General features: G+C 45.0%; 1 protein-coding gene and 1 non-coding gene across 2 annotated transcripts in view; one reads left to right on the top strand and one right to left on the bottom strand.

The window, feature by feature from the left end:
• The window catches only part of LOC111258645 (uncharacterized), a 106157-nt gene that overhangs the window by 48979 nt on the left and 42039 nt on the right, over positions 1-15139 (top strand). Inside the window, exons 2-3 of the mRNA XM_022830079.2 lie at positions 513-680; positions 14815-14873. Of these exons, the coding sequence (XP_022685814.1) occupies positions 513-680; positions 14815-14873 (227 nt within the window). The remainder of the gene's footprint in view (positions 1-512; positions 681-14814; positions 14874-15139) is intronic.
• On the bottom strand, positions 6801-6891 carry LOC147753745 (small nucleolar RNA SNORA5). Its single transcript, XR_015310256.1, has one exon. It is a non-coding gene; the product is annotated as a small nucleolar RNA SNORA5 (small nucleolar RNA).

Raw genomic sequence — 15139 nt, 5'->3', positions numbered from 1 at the left:
CTTCAAGATGAGATTCTTCATCAAAAAAGGTAGCGATGCTTTGATGTTCAGTTGCTCAATCATTCTAGAGCTGCAATTGTAAGAGATACGGACCATGCGATGTAGACGAGTGGATGATTGTTATAAATAATAACAATAAAGGAGTACAAAAAGAAGACACGAGCTTTGGCAGTCGCGCGGTAATGAAGAAAAGTTTCGGTTTGACGTGCTCGTTCTTGGCTTTGTTAGTAGATCATGATCATTGCGAGAATAAGATGAGTAAATCGAATGGGGTGGTCAGGGGAACGATAGTCATCAGGCGAATGATTGATTGACCAAATACGACTGACAAATGATTATATCGACGACACATTGCTTCACGTATATCGGTAAAGTTGTTAGCGTTTGACGACAATCCTAAGACTGACCTACCAGCTTAAATAGGCAAGCGCAAATTTTCTAATAATTAAATAACCATAAGGATAGAACAGAAGATAGCTAAGTGTGCCGTTCATTCTTCATCTGAATTACAGATGGCTTCGAAGAGGAAGAGTCCTCCCACAAAGCTCCACACCCCTAACCATTCAAACCCCAACGGAGAGGAAACTGAGCTTAACAACAACAACAACAACAACAACAACAATAATCACAACGGAAGCCTTACCGGAAGTGGACGTAACTCGCCTGAGAGCACTCAACTCGTAAGTAATTATGTAGTTACGTTTTACTTCGATTGAGTAACTTTATCAGGCAATAGTTTATCACCCACTCCATCTCCTAAAGGCTACTCTGAGCATTGACTATTTAGATTTACAAGCACGTAAATATGAAATCACTGGAGAAAGTATGACGACTAAGTTTGTACCAGTACAATTATAATGCGTTTCGTTCTGCAAACGATTTATGTAAGGTCAAGGATTCGAGCAGTTGCTTTGTTTTTTTTTTTATATACATTATTCTACACAGTCGCACATGTTTGTTTTCTATTTAGAGCTCAAACGAAAGCCGTTTTTATTGGAACGCTAATAAGGGGTCCGTGTATTGCAATGTGATAATTGTATTATTAGAAGTATCGATGATCGCACCGACGAAAAGACGCGTTGGCATTTTGCTTATAGCTAATTTGTCATCTCTGAAAACCTCCAGCAGGGACATGAGTCATACGAGGAGGCTGCGTATGTACAGCCTTTAAAGTGTGCTCCAGGCCTGGGAGCATATACCGATCCTCGTAGAAAACGATGGGGCCGACATTGTAGCTGGGATCTGGCCGATGATGAAGATAGCACTTAACAATTTTGCAGGCCCTATGAAGGAGCTCGTCGTTCTCGCAGTTGAGGTGTTCGCGTTTGGCGGCCCACGCAAATTTGAAGACGACAAAGAACGACGGTGACTGAATAAGGTTTCGCAATGCAGTTTCATCGTTAGAGTGTACTGTTGTTGTCTATAACAGCGACGTTATTATTTACTTGCTCGCTGCTGGCAGTATTGTAAATCTTATATCATTAGCCCAATTGAATGACTATAGAGCGTCTTTTGATTTAATCTATTCCGTGTCTTTATGTGTTATTATCATGTGCGTCTAACGCGTCTACATCTAACTTTTATGCTGAATACGCGAACCTGCGATACCCCCACAGCAGGGAGGAGGAGGAGGGGGGGGGGGAGTAGTAATCGTAGAGTTGGAATCTGATACAAACAGCAATCAACATCGGGTTAAAAGATCTGGTTCGTTGACAGAACTGGAGAAAAAATATTTAGCATCTTGTTAGGCAAAAGCAAGACATGCCCCCTGATCTGTCTTCTTTTCTCAGGTGGCCCAGCAGTTGTCGAATCTCGAGATTGTGATCTTCAGATGTCATCTAACCGTAAAGCTGCTCTTCCTTTGGAACTTAAGTCTTGGCTTTTATCTGCCCGTTTTTCCACTTGGGCCTTTATTTTCCTTGTCCTACTCAACTCTCTGGCTCCAGTGTTCTTTTGTGGTTGAATGTTTGATTGTTTCGGTTTGTCTGTGTACGTTCGCTTTTGTGATACAGCCGTAGTCTACATGAGCGTTCTTCGACCGTTAATCCCTAAGCTCAATAAAGTCGTTCGTCTGAATGTTTCTCTAAGAAAGGGAGCAGACGGGGGAAGGGCGGGCGGGCGGGCGGGCGGACGGACGGACCGACCGACCAACGAACGGATGGGAAGATATTGCTCGTGACACTGAGTCGAGAGATCAAACTTTTACGAGTTTATCAACGACTAAACTAAAACCGAAATGCGTCTAGAGTCGAATAAAACGCAAGCAGATCTCCTGACTGAGTTTACTGTTGTCGAACGAGCTGATTCGTTGTGGATAGTAGCCATACAACTTACTATTGTATACACAGGGCAAGTGATTGGAGAACGGCGCATTATGTGTATACAAGGGTAAATCTAAACGACGATTATAATAGCGACCACACACAAGAGCACAAATAACTTCAAGCATATCGGCAGCGATCGCAAGGCTAACGGGAGCAGCCTTAACAGTAACGATGCCTGTAGAGGATGTCATGGAAGTTTAAACATCCGTCCGCTAGTACAACAAAGTGAAGATAGTGACAACCAGTAATTATCGTGGTCAGGGCTTGCTTCATTGATTGGCTGGCTTCTTTCCCTATTTGATTCAAATCCTGTTAGGCCAAATCAGACGCAGACAGCGCACCTGTTCCGAGTCGAACCTACATCTTAGACCTAGTCGCTTACATATGTTGTTCAACCTGCATACGAAGATGCTCACGTAAAGGTGATTAGAGTATCCATGATCTATCTAATCTAAATGTATTATCATCGCTGGACCTTTTAAAGCGGCGTTCTCCTGACCTATTGACGGTACGGTCGTCTCGTGGACGTGCTAGAGCTAACATTAGAAGAAAATCTTCCTTAGTATAGAACGAAAGCATACAGACTAATTCAAGGTACGCGATTTATCTAGCGAAGCACGTTCGAATTGTAGTTATTATTATTACTAGTGTGTGTGTTTTTTTGTTCGTCAAAAGCAGAGATCGACGTTACTTTTCACAGCAGTAATTTCAATTGTGGCTCGTAAAGCATTCTGACGACGTATATTATCATCGCATCGTGTCGGGCTCGTCGGCGACAAAGCTTCGTTCGACGTATCATAGAGCGTCGCACCTTGCCTGCTCGCTCTGAGACTAAGCCATGAGATTCGGGTTCGTTGTTATCTTCCATAACATTGAAAAATGTATGCCGAAGCGACAAATATCGATACGTTTACTGCCATTGGTCCCGACACCGCCACTGTTGATGTTGTATGATAACATCTTTTAATTTGACGCGGCGCAAGCTGGCAACTATCGCCACGCTCGTAGAACTATGCATGCATGCACGCACGCACGCATGTGTGTGCGTCCGCATATAGCTCATACGAAGAAAAACTGTTGTTGGTATTCGGTGATGGTTTTCGCTGCTGGTGCTGTATCTTTATTTCGTCAGTGAATCTTGATCGAAATTAATTCTTCTACGAACCCCCATAAGACACCTTCGTTGAAAGTGCTGCAAAATATAATAGTCGTCGCGACCCATGTTGCCTCTACCGAGCAGAAGGTGATGATGGTGATGCTACTTTTGCGTAGCATCGTAGACGTTCTTTATTTTACAGATACCGTATCCAGATACCCTCGATCTGCGCTTTGATCTCTTGCTGCTGCTGCTGCTGCTGTTGCATAGCAATAGCGCAACCGGCGCGCGGATACCTGCAGAATCATCTGTCTGACTGCGACGGCTTCCGATTAGCTTTTTTCTCCGTTCGATCGTTGTTTCATTCAACATTTCCAATATTCTGCTATTGTCGATGAAACGCTTTGAATCACTCACTAGAGACAGTTTGCGCATTGCACCAAGCCGAACGTGCCACTCACTGACGTGAACGGGCTTCCTTTGTTCGCCTGCGCTCACACCTACGATAGATCCGCTATCAGCATCTCTAATGGTCCGATCAAGCATCTTATAATTCGTTGAAGGTGTCACCATTTTAACGAAAGGACCGGTAGAACAGCGCCATGTGCGCGACCGCTAGCCGATACGGAACGCCGCCATGTAAATAGGTCTGTGCTGCCACCTAGATGTCAGTGTGCATCACGAACGTAGCGCTATTAGAACACGAATCTTTACTATGCCGTTATTTAAGTCAAGTGTGAAAAAAAGATTGACGGTAATTATTTGTATTGCAGTTCGCCATTGATCATTCTGTCCGAGGTCCACAGGTTTCTATTATTGCTTGTTCAACATAGATGCGATTACAGGTAGGGGGATGAATAAACTGAACAGCAGTTAAAGATTCTCTCTGAAGAGCTCGTTCAATGTTATCTCAGCATTACTATTACCTTTCTATTAAACGCATGGCGAAGTACGGATGGATGCGTATGTTGAGGTAATTATAGCAGTATGATCTTTTTGAGCCCAGAAGCCTTTGAGACATTCTTCGAATCGAAACGACAAAATTCATCGACGCCAGCGCCGAGAAATTAGTACAAGCGTGTAGATAGACTGTGCTTTCTTAGAGGAGCCTCTCTTCGATGGGATCCTTCAGTAAGAACGTGTTGTTTTTTGTTATCATTGTCTTCCCTGAGGACCTTCACTCCCGGGTTTCCTAGGTACAAATAACACTGATATGATGGACCGGTCGTCATCGCGGGGGGCTACCCCACTTGTGGATGATATTGCGCTCACGGGACCTTTCTGGTGCCTATAACTTTACTAACTGTTGCTATTGTTTTCGGTCTTGCGGCTTTTTTTTTGTGGGGTCGGCCTTCGGCTTCTATTCTCTGCACTCTTATTTTCACCAAAATGTAGACACACACAGACACACACATATATTTTTTTCATGATCCATCAGCAGTAGCTATGGCACCCCTTGTGTGCCACAATCTTATTTTTTTTTTATATTGCCGCAAGCTCCGCTATGACGCTTATGCGATAACTCCTGCTACTGGCACCGTTTGATAGTGGTGGTGATGGTAATAATGTTAACTTACCCTATAGACGTTCCGGCCAGCGTGTAGCGCCTACTGATTTATGTTACGGGTAAAGGATGCTGCTAATAGAACCACTGGCGACGATGAAGAATCGCGGTCCGACGTTGCGTGCCATCGAAGTATCACCACTATTTTGACCAGCAAACTTCATCCTTTAAGGATGTTATCCGCCTCATGACGGTGCCATCCTGCGAGAGATCTTCTCAGCCGCTGCAAACAAGTTGACAACCCACTCCGTATCGGAGCAGACATACGAACAACAGTTGTATTTAGCAATGGGGTATCATAAGATCCTTACGAAGCAGAAAGACGCTGCTTTTTAGAAGATTTAGTATGAGCAGCGGGGAAAGCGGATACTTGCGATGATGTAAATACATCCCCCGTGATACGCGCTTGACCTAGCGCTGTAATGCCGCATAGTAGCTTTTACGTTGAAACAGTATCACCATCGGGACGCGTAACGTTATACTTCTGTTATGCTAGTCAGCGCTTCTTTTGATCAAGTGCATATTGTTTCTGTGACTCTTGTATGATTTTTATGCCGTCGATGGCAGGTGATGCCGGAAGCAGAGTATGTCTAAGCGCTTTAGCATTGCAAACCCGCCTGGTAACAGTCTACCTGTGGAATTGTCGTCGATGCTGACTGCTAACTTTAGATTTCTGCCGGTCCATGACACGGTGGTCACCTGTAATGAGCCGAGAACGCCGAAAAACCGCCTATCAGAGATCCATGTCTTCTCGCATTCCTGCTACTACTGGTATTCGATCAGGCATTAGATGAATATGTCGGACCTCTCCGATCAGCATGCGGCGGTCAAAACTATGATGGTGATGCGCCAGAATAGCTATCGGAGAAGAAGCATCAGCTACAATCAGATGATTATTATTATTGAAGAAGGGTCCCTCGTCTATGATACTTTTCTGTTGTTGTTGTGGTGGCCCAAGGCATATAGAACCGACTACCCCCTGGAGGGCTAGGGTCCATTAGTGCGTCCAAATCTCCCGTTCATCCCGCCGGCGCTGCCATTGTCACTGTAAGTGTTGCCGTACGCATTACGTGGCTCGCGTGCCCTGTTCGAGTGTTCTATCCTCCCCCATGACCCGTTGATATGACCCTTTTGTCCTTAATAATGTGATAGTGATATACACATTAGGCCTTCAGGCTTTCTGTATTTGAAGGAGGTTTCTCACAAAAGCACGGGCCGACAACATATTCGACGAGCAACGAATAGTGCGTAAGCGGCAAGACGTAACTATCGACAACTCAGATCCAGCAGTGCGTGATCGTTAGAGTTCGAACGATAAAAATACAATAAAAATAGTCAGAGGAGGCAAAATCGCTTCGAAAATTATTTTTCGTTGACACGTATAGCTATTGATTTGCCGCCTGCAAGCAGATCGGTCGATTAACTGATCGGCCGTAATGATGCACCGGCAAAAGGAAACCTGCGAGAACTTTAATCATAGCGAACAGGGATAGCGTGCTATTGGAAAGCTTTTGAGCGTCAAAATCATATTGAAATGGTTGGAATCTTATTGTATAATCTTTTACCGAAAAAGAGAAACGTGATTATCGACCATTTACAATATAGATAGCCGATTTTATATTATTCTTCACAACAGAACAGCCGGTCGACGTGGAGTTCAACAAGACAAACTACTCCGACGTAATAGTAACGCCTTACTTATACATATTTATATAGTATATATATCGATATAGTAGGAAACCGAACGAAGAATTAACTCTCTAGCTAGCGATGTGGGCTCCAATGATGAATGGTTAGGCCGACTTTGGCAAATGAATTTTTTCGTGTACACGGCTACCTTCTTCCGAGGTCGTCAGGTACAGTTCCTGGTTGAAAGAGACCAGGAACTGAATTTGCTTCGAACCCCAGTGATACAGCGCGTGAGAAAGGATAGTTGTCTTTCTTATGTCACAGAACTCATGTCGTTAATTTGTTATCAATAATTTTTATAAAAGCACTCGTGCTATCGTATCACACTCGTCCGTTATTGCCGTTCCTTTCGCTTCGATCCTTCGACATCCTTCTGTTCTTTGCTTTTACTGCGTTTTCGAACGAAATAACTTTTTCCCTTGGTTAGAAAAAGCATCATTGCTTTTTTTTACACAAAATTATGAAACAACACTAACTCTAATGCAATACGTGCCATCGCGTGGACCAATCAGGCAGGAAATTAGTAATTATTAAGGTACTTGCCACCTCACCAAACCATGCTCTGCTGTGTCAGAGTATACGGAACGTATGATTGACACGATGTCGTTTGCCTTCGGTCTGATTCCTTCGTCTCAGCTGTTAACCGCTGCAGTTGTAATCGGCTGTCATATCGGTGCCGCTGCTGTTGTTGTCACAGATAGATTCGTGTGCTATTGTTGCCTCTTTTTTTGTTGTTGGTTTTTTCTTGTTTTTGCGACAGTGACGTGACGTTAACTGTGGGCTGCTAGGGTTACCCATCTTCAATCTTGCCGTCTGTCTGTTTTGATGTAGCGCAGGGGGAATGGGGGATGAGGCATGACCTTTAACCTATTGCGGCCCTTCGGTTGACGGCTCATTGATAAGAGGAGTGCTTCTTCAGTTGCTACGGCCAAAACTTTTCTTTTCCGCCTGCAGGCTTGTTCCTGTTGCTGCAGACGCTATTATCACTGCAGTGGCGCATATGGTCGAGCGTTCGAATCCACGAACGTTTAAATTCGGTCTTCAGGGGAGAGATCGAGAGCCTTTAGCTGCTGTTTCAGCTGATGGTTCCTTGGCTCGTTGCTACCTCGCTGCGCGTTACTCCTGCGCGGATTCGTAGAGCTCCTTACTAAGATTTATGCGTTTCGAAAGAGCTCTTCCATCTATTGTATCCGTCGTCGTTGCCAACTCCGGTGTCTGCGGGTCATTATCTGATTTCGACGAATATAGCCAAGCAAGTTAAAGCAGCGGCAGGGGGAAATGAGGCGGAGGTAGATGCTGCCGCTGACGGGAACGACAACGGAACGTTACGAGTTACGGTTATCTATTCTATGAATAGACAGTGTAGAGCGGAGACTCTATGAGCAACGATGTTTGATTAACATTCAAAATTAAGCGCCGTCCGTCTCGCTGTGTCGCCGACCTCCTGCTTCGCCGCAGTCGTCGTGCAATCTATTGATGATTTCATTTCTGCCGCAAGTCCTTGATAGGTGACTCGCTCGAATCATTTAGGAAGTAATGTCTGCTATCAGCCCGTGTATTATGATCATATTTCTACCCATCTACACCCTACATGCACGCATATTCAGCAGTCGTATAACGTGGTCCTCCTACAATCCTTTTAGGATCACACTCTTTGAATTTATTTACCCTAGACGAGAATTAAGCTATGCTCGTTTATGAAAATTATCAGGCCTCAACACGTACGAAAAGTATCAAGGCCAATCGTTCGAACAACAAGTAGCACGAGATAGCTCCGTCGCGCCAAAACGTGAAGAAAATCATATTTCTCAAATATTTTTGAGAAGACCTGTATCTCTCTCTACATGTAAAACAAACAGCGGATTCACTTTATGCTGCCCATTACATTCTCGTGTGTATATATATATATATATATATATGTATATTTACGAGGAATAGTTTTCCTTCTATCGCCATTCATCTGGATTGACTGTATATTTTTTATTGGATACGCGCTCTGTGGCCTGCGTGCAGTGTGTGCACGTGTGTGTAGTGCGCATTTTGATCGTCCCAAAAACGCCCGAAATATTGCTTGTACGACAACGATCGCCGTTATCGCCGATTTCTGTCATGACTTAAAGTCAAGGAGCCTATGTACTATAATGTCAACCGGCGTATTTGCGGTGCGTTTTGCAGTTGCGGACCAGCCTTTTACACATTAGGACACCGTGGACTGGTGATAACATGTAGCCATGCGAATCGAGCCCAAATATGTAGACCAATTCGTAGTTACATAAATACTTATGATGGCCTTTTATCCAGACGAACACGCATGCGTGTATCGTGCACGAGTTATCGTATCATTTTTCTTCTACCCGCCGTTATCTATTATTTTCTGGTCCGATTAGTTGCACTGAACCTCGACAGGGGACGGAGGAGACCGGAAGAGCTAACCTCCCGGTATTACGTGTATATATTTAATGAAACTGTGACCGATCTACGATACTGCTTCGCTATCATTAGGCGCTGCGATATAATATACATACGTACTCACATATTTAAAAAATATCACTGGCTACTTTAGTGTATCAGCTAGTGATACCCGTGCTTCATCTAGTCGGCACAGATTTTGTCAGAGCAATCGACACGAGCAGCGAGCAACCCACTGAATCAGACCAAAAACAGCAGTAGGTCACCCTGGAAGTTTTGCTGTCAGTTGTTCTGTATACCACGCTATCGATATCCCCTATCGATACCTGCTTGTGTGTAGATATGCTATATAGACATTTAGAAGTATATACACGCAAATACTTACGCGATCTAGTCGTCTAGATTAATTAGCGCTCCTAATAGAATAGACGAGAGAAGCAAAAAATCGGTTCCCTTCTGAGAATTCCCATTATGTCATCAATATTATATAGTTTTCCGTACATTGTTACCGCTTCTATCGTTAACAGTTCACCTCCTTGCTGCTCGGAAATACAATAAGAACGGTCTTACAGCCTCGGCTGTTTCTTGTTACCGTGCTGCCTGGCGAGACTATTGTTGCTACCGTTATTACCTGTTGCTTTATTGATTGTTTGCTTAGCTAAATTATTTGCTGGCCAGAGGATAGACATTACGGCTAGCTCCAAATCATCAGCAATGAAGCAAACGACAGCTGTTAAGCCCATCATTTTTTCTCACTTGTCCCGCGTTAACGTCGAATCTCGTCTCTCGTTCCTCTTGCATGTCCGCTCCTCGATGCTACCTACTTTTTTATTTCGGTTGTCCAGTTTTGCTCCGCATCTCTTCCTTTATCGCTCATAAACTCCGAGCTTCTTTCGTAGTTTTATCCGTCCGTCCTCCTATCTGTCTGAGTGTTGTTATTGACAGTTTCAATTAGCGCGCATGGAATCATCCGGCTGGCTGGCAGCCGTTAGTTCAGATAGCCGAAGGAGCCCATGGATAGCTCGGCTTAGAATCTTCGTTTTCTCCTGCCGTTTTCGATCTCTCCATCGCCGTCTCGCGCATTCTACACTTTTCCCCTACCCCCAACCCTCTTCCTCCATTTTTTCGCCTGCCCTTCATCGTCTCTATGTTGTCGTTTTTCTTGTTATTGTTCCGCGCCTTTTTTTCTACCAATCGACACCCTTTGGTCGATAGTGGGCGCGTTCTCGGCTACCGTTGTTTCTGCTACTATTCATTTTCGTCCATCTCTCCTGCTCATCGTTGTGCGTCGTCGCTGGGACGGCAGCGGCCACCTTTGAGTCAAAACGATCGAACGACTGGCGTCAACACTGACAATAGCAGTCGCGAGATGGTAAGATCGCTTCGACGTCGGCTGAGAGAGAGAGAGAGAGAAAAAGCAAGAACGCAGCACGAGATACAGCTAAACGGGAAAAAGGACGAAGGCAGCATTTGATCTGAAGTTTCATCTCATTTTGTAATTTTTTGTCGAAACATTTATCGATATATTATTGTTGGTCCTGCTGCCTATTATTCTCGCCCTGACTAGCGTCCGCGGCGCCACCAGCACCCCCATTTCCTCCTCCTCCCCTAATGTCCTGATGTTCCTCCTCGCGCTTTCTACCGTGTAGCTCTATTGCCTTCTCAAGTATCGGCTCGTCTCTGATACAATGAGTCAGGTAACCAAGGAATGCTGTCTCTTGATGGGATTGTTGTCTACAGATGCTGATTGTGTTGGTTCGCTAATTGTTGTACGCTGTAATGACCGTTGCCCGAACCGTTTTTTGTCTGATTGACGATGCGGCTATATTGGAAGCGGGAGTCGTTGTCGAGAAGATTATTACTCCTCGAAAGAAGAAGATTCCTGCTTTTTGTCGCTCCAGAATCCTGATGCCGTTGATGCGACAAAAACCTCTCCTTAAATTGGGTGTCTGCATGCTGCCGCCATGGCTAAATCGAAAAGCGACTTTCGGTCCAAACATGGCTCTTCTATTACGTATACGTGTGGATCATCGCAGCTGTTGAAGTCATCATACCTTAACATAACTTTTATATATGTACTATTATCCAAATGGCATTTTGCTTCGTTTATTCATGGACGCACAGGTCTCTTCGGACTGCGTTATGACTGACGCCTTCGTATTCGACGTTTAATACAAACGTTGTTAATTATGTCACTGCGAAGGACTTTTTCGCCTACGAATATCTTTAATTAAGGCCTTACAATAACGCCATAGGCTTTTTTGGCTATTTTCCGCCTGTCGATGTAGATCAGGCATCGGGTGATGTGGTTCAAATTCTCAATATGATGCTGTGCAACTTCGTTCCCTTAAGTGGAGGCGGTCATGCTTCTGCTTTTCCTTGTTCGCGTCCATTTTCAACGTAGAGCGTCTTTCTGTCTAATGGCAGTGACAGCAGCAGTAGCAGGACTCAATGTTGGCTTCGCTTGTCGTTCATATCCTCATTTTCAGCATTTAACTTAGGTAGGCCATGTCTTGGTGGCTGTTCAGTCGAATCAGGTGTGAACAAGGACGGTTTCATTCAAAGTTGGTTTCCCGGCCAACCTCCCCCTCTACCTCCGCTTCGTATTTGAGCATCGTTCATGAATAAATGCCGTTCAAGTGAAGAGGATACAAACTGGCTTAATTATTAACTGTTTCTTCTCTTCGATCTCCTCTGACAATGTTTTGTCCCCTCTATTTTGCTCTTTTTTCTTGATTGTCTTGCCACCCTGTCTATTTCGGCGTCGTTTATCCTTCGTTCGCATTGGTCGCTTGACCCAAACGTGACCAGATGAGTGAAGACCAATGTTAGGTAGCGGCATCATCATCTGAGTCACAATCTACGCAATGTACCATTGCCCCGTTGTTCGTCGCGTTTAAGCTATCTATCTTTAATTTATTTGCTGCTCTGTGTAAAAAACCTTTTATTTTGTTGACAACAACGGCGACGACGACGTCAACAAGGAAGAAACCGATGCTTTGTCCGTTACTAAGTCTGCCCCTGTCTTATACATTCTAGTAACGGCCTTTTTGTTTTTTAATCAACAGAAGTACCCCACACGTGCAAGTAGCAGATGTTATCTACTATACCAGCCTTCTGCTGTCCTTCATTGGGTGCCATTGCCCCGTCACAATGAGATGATGCTGCATCGTGTACGCAAATCGAAAACGCACAGTTTAGCTTCGGCGGAGTTGATTTCCCATTCGAGTGGCCGTTGTTGTCGACCGGAGCGCGTACCACTCTCCTGACTTTTCCTCTTTGGCTACCGTTCGCGACCAGAAGTGGGCCGATGGGGGAGGCGCGGGGGGGAGGGGGGATATGGATTCGTTTCTTCCTGTTCAGGCTCGTTGCCACTGACCCGTCCGGCCCTACTGTACTCTGCTGCTGTGTTCCTTTTGCCATATTTAAAGCAAGTGTAGCCACCGAAACAGCGGTGGCAGCGCTACCAGCTAGAAGGTCTTCTATTTCCTCGACGCTTTAGCGTCGTCGGTTGATCATCGCTTAACAGCCTTCATACATTGCCGTAATGGAACGTAAAGCAGCTATTGAACGCTCAGCGAGCACCGAACGCTGAGTGAGACGGGACAAAGCAACAGTATGTAATCTATTGCAAAAATAGTACTAGTAGCTGTACACAAAAAGTGTGTGCGGAGGGGGGGAGAGGGGAGGGGTGGAGTATCAGCGTCGTCAGCAGAAACTGGACACAAAAGTGGCCTGCCTCTCTATCTGCAACAACATCGCCGTAGCCATCGTGATGGCGATGGTGGCTTCAACAACAGCAGCAGCAGCAGCAGCAGCAGTAATCACCGTAGTTGCGACGCAGCATCCGGCGCGCCGGATGCTTCTAATAAACTGCCGCCGATGGCGGTTTGACTCGCCACCACCACGAATCACTTCGTTGCGTACGCGGCCTTTCTTCACGTTTAAGCCCTTCTTATTTCTCCCGCCATGTTCGTTTCTCGCCAGGAAGAGGAGAGTTGGCAGCAATGCAAGTGCTGCATAGTGGTAGAACGATCTACTACTATTTTCTCAGACTGAGGGAGAGATGTCCTCATAGCTCAAGGCAAGTTAGTTCACTTAGCTTAAAATAAAACGCTCCAAATACGTCAAGCTATGACCTTTTCGCTGATCGTCGCTCGTACAGCCATTGCATGCTGGGGTTGCTGCCATTATTATCAGCGAAAACGACGACGTGGTAGCCAGCGGACGTCACCAGAACAGCCGAACATCTATGTAGCTGTCAATGGCTGTAGCTGGTGGCGTTATCGTTGTCGTTGCTGAATGAACCGGTTCACTGCTACCGGCGGCTCATCGTTAATTGCTGGTTGTATCGTTGTTTGCGCAGCGTCGAACGTAGATAGCTGCTGTCTACTCGAATCTTCTTCACCCCTCCGGATTGTGCTGAGCGACGACGGTGGTGACTGAGACCGCTCCAAAGCTGCCCGCCTCTTTCCTCTTTTGGTACTAGCGCTGCTCCGGCGGCAAAAGCAGATATATTTTTGCTTGTCTACCTGCTTCTCCTTTCAACTATGTGTTTCGTTGAGCTTTTTCATCTTTGCCTTTTTTTCGATCGGCTGTTTGCCTGACTAGCAGAAGACCCTTAGTAGGTAGTCTAGTCAATGACGAACGACCGGCCATGTCGCCATCAGACTAAGTGCCCAGAAGGGAAGTAAGGAACGCAAGGGTAAAAAAGAAAGTGAATATGGTTGCATTGCTTTTTTGAAATAGGTCAAGCATCTGATTTGTATAATGTCGTACCTTGCCTAATCGTAGCCCACGTCTTTAGTTTAGTCGAAGATTTAAATTTCTTTCCTTTGCCGCTTCTTCAATCGAAGTACCGTAAAAGGCCATTGTCGAATGGTGTTGGCGCGCAAGGAGAGTCATAACCAACAACATCAGCGTCGTCGTATCGACATCGCGTCTGCCCCGCGGGCGTGCGAGACAAAGTCGTTAAGGGCCTGGGAGGAAGAAAACTCAAACGACGAGGCAATGCAAGACGGGGTCTTTTTTCGTCTTCGGCTTAACTTATTTAGCTTTTTTCTTCGTTATCGAATTGGAGGAGGCCCCCGTAAACACACACGCACACATACAAAGAGATACACAGGCAGCTAGTTAAATTTGTCTATACTGATTAAACATAGCGGTCGCCCCTATTACCAGGGTTATGGTCAGTGTTAACAACTGTAGTACAATCATCTGGAAACGACAAAGAGTGGATACAATCGAATACATTTTTATGTCGCTTCCTCGCCTCATGGTCCTTCTTTCTAAATAGAATTTTCTCTTCGGCTTTCGAAACGGAAAGGTAGGCAGGTCGACAAATCGCTCATCGAACTCGTTGCCCATTTCCTAATTGAATTACTTCTTTAATTATTTGCCAATGAGGGCAAAAATGACTCGGGCATACGAGGGCAATGGCTATGGAAGAGGGGCTGAAAGTAGCGAGACATATAAGCGCTCGTTTTGGTTAAATGAAAGATGCGTTGAGCGGGCTTTTTTGAAGAGATGCTAAGAACATTCAGGTATCCAAAGACCTTTCTGTAATACAGAGCCAGCGCAGAAATAAATTGAGGGTTAGTTCGCTTGTTTAACACTACGGGCAAAAGCTTGACGAAGGCTTGACCTCCTTTTTAATAATAGTTATTAAGAGCAAATGTTTATATATGGTATGCAAGCCACTAAATATTGTCAATTTTTATTGCCGGTTTCAGAACTTGGCTGAAGGCATGACTCGTCATTGGAGCTCAGATGAAGAGGATTGCCATAATGGGTAAGTTAATGGGATCGTTACAACGAGTCAAGCTTATTTATGCCCTATTTAAAGCATCGTAGGTATTTCGATAGGTTGATTGTTTCAACATGTCTTGCATTTGAAAGATATTATTATTGTGTTGTCATCTTTTATTTACACCTCGGCCAAGTACTAACTAATTGTGCAAAAGCTTACGGTTCTCGATGGCTCCCCGTTCGCTGGCAGCGGCCACTAGTCCCAGTTCTGGTAGCGCTGCCAGACAAATTGTGTCACCCGCCATACTG

This window comes from Varroa jacobsoni, unplaced genomic scaffold (assembly GCF_002532875.2).
Source record: "Varroa jacobsoni isolate VJ856 unplaced genomic scaffold, vjacob_1.0 scaffold_253, whole genome shotgun sequence".
Lineage (NCBI taxonomy): Eukaryota > Metazoa > Arthropoda > Arachnida > Mesostigmata > Varroidae > Varroa > Varroa jacobsoni.
The sequence above is the reverse complement of the archived record's forward strand: the minus strand, read 5'-3'. Positions and strand labels throughout refer to the sequence as shown.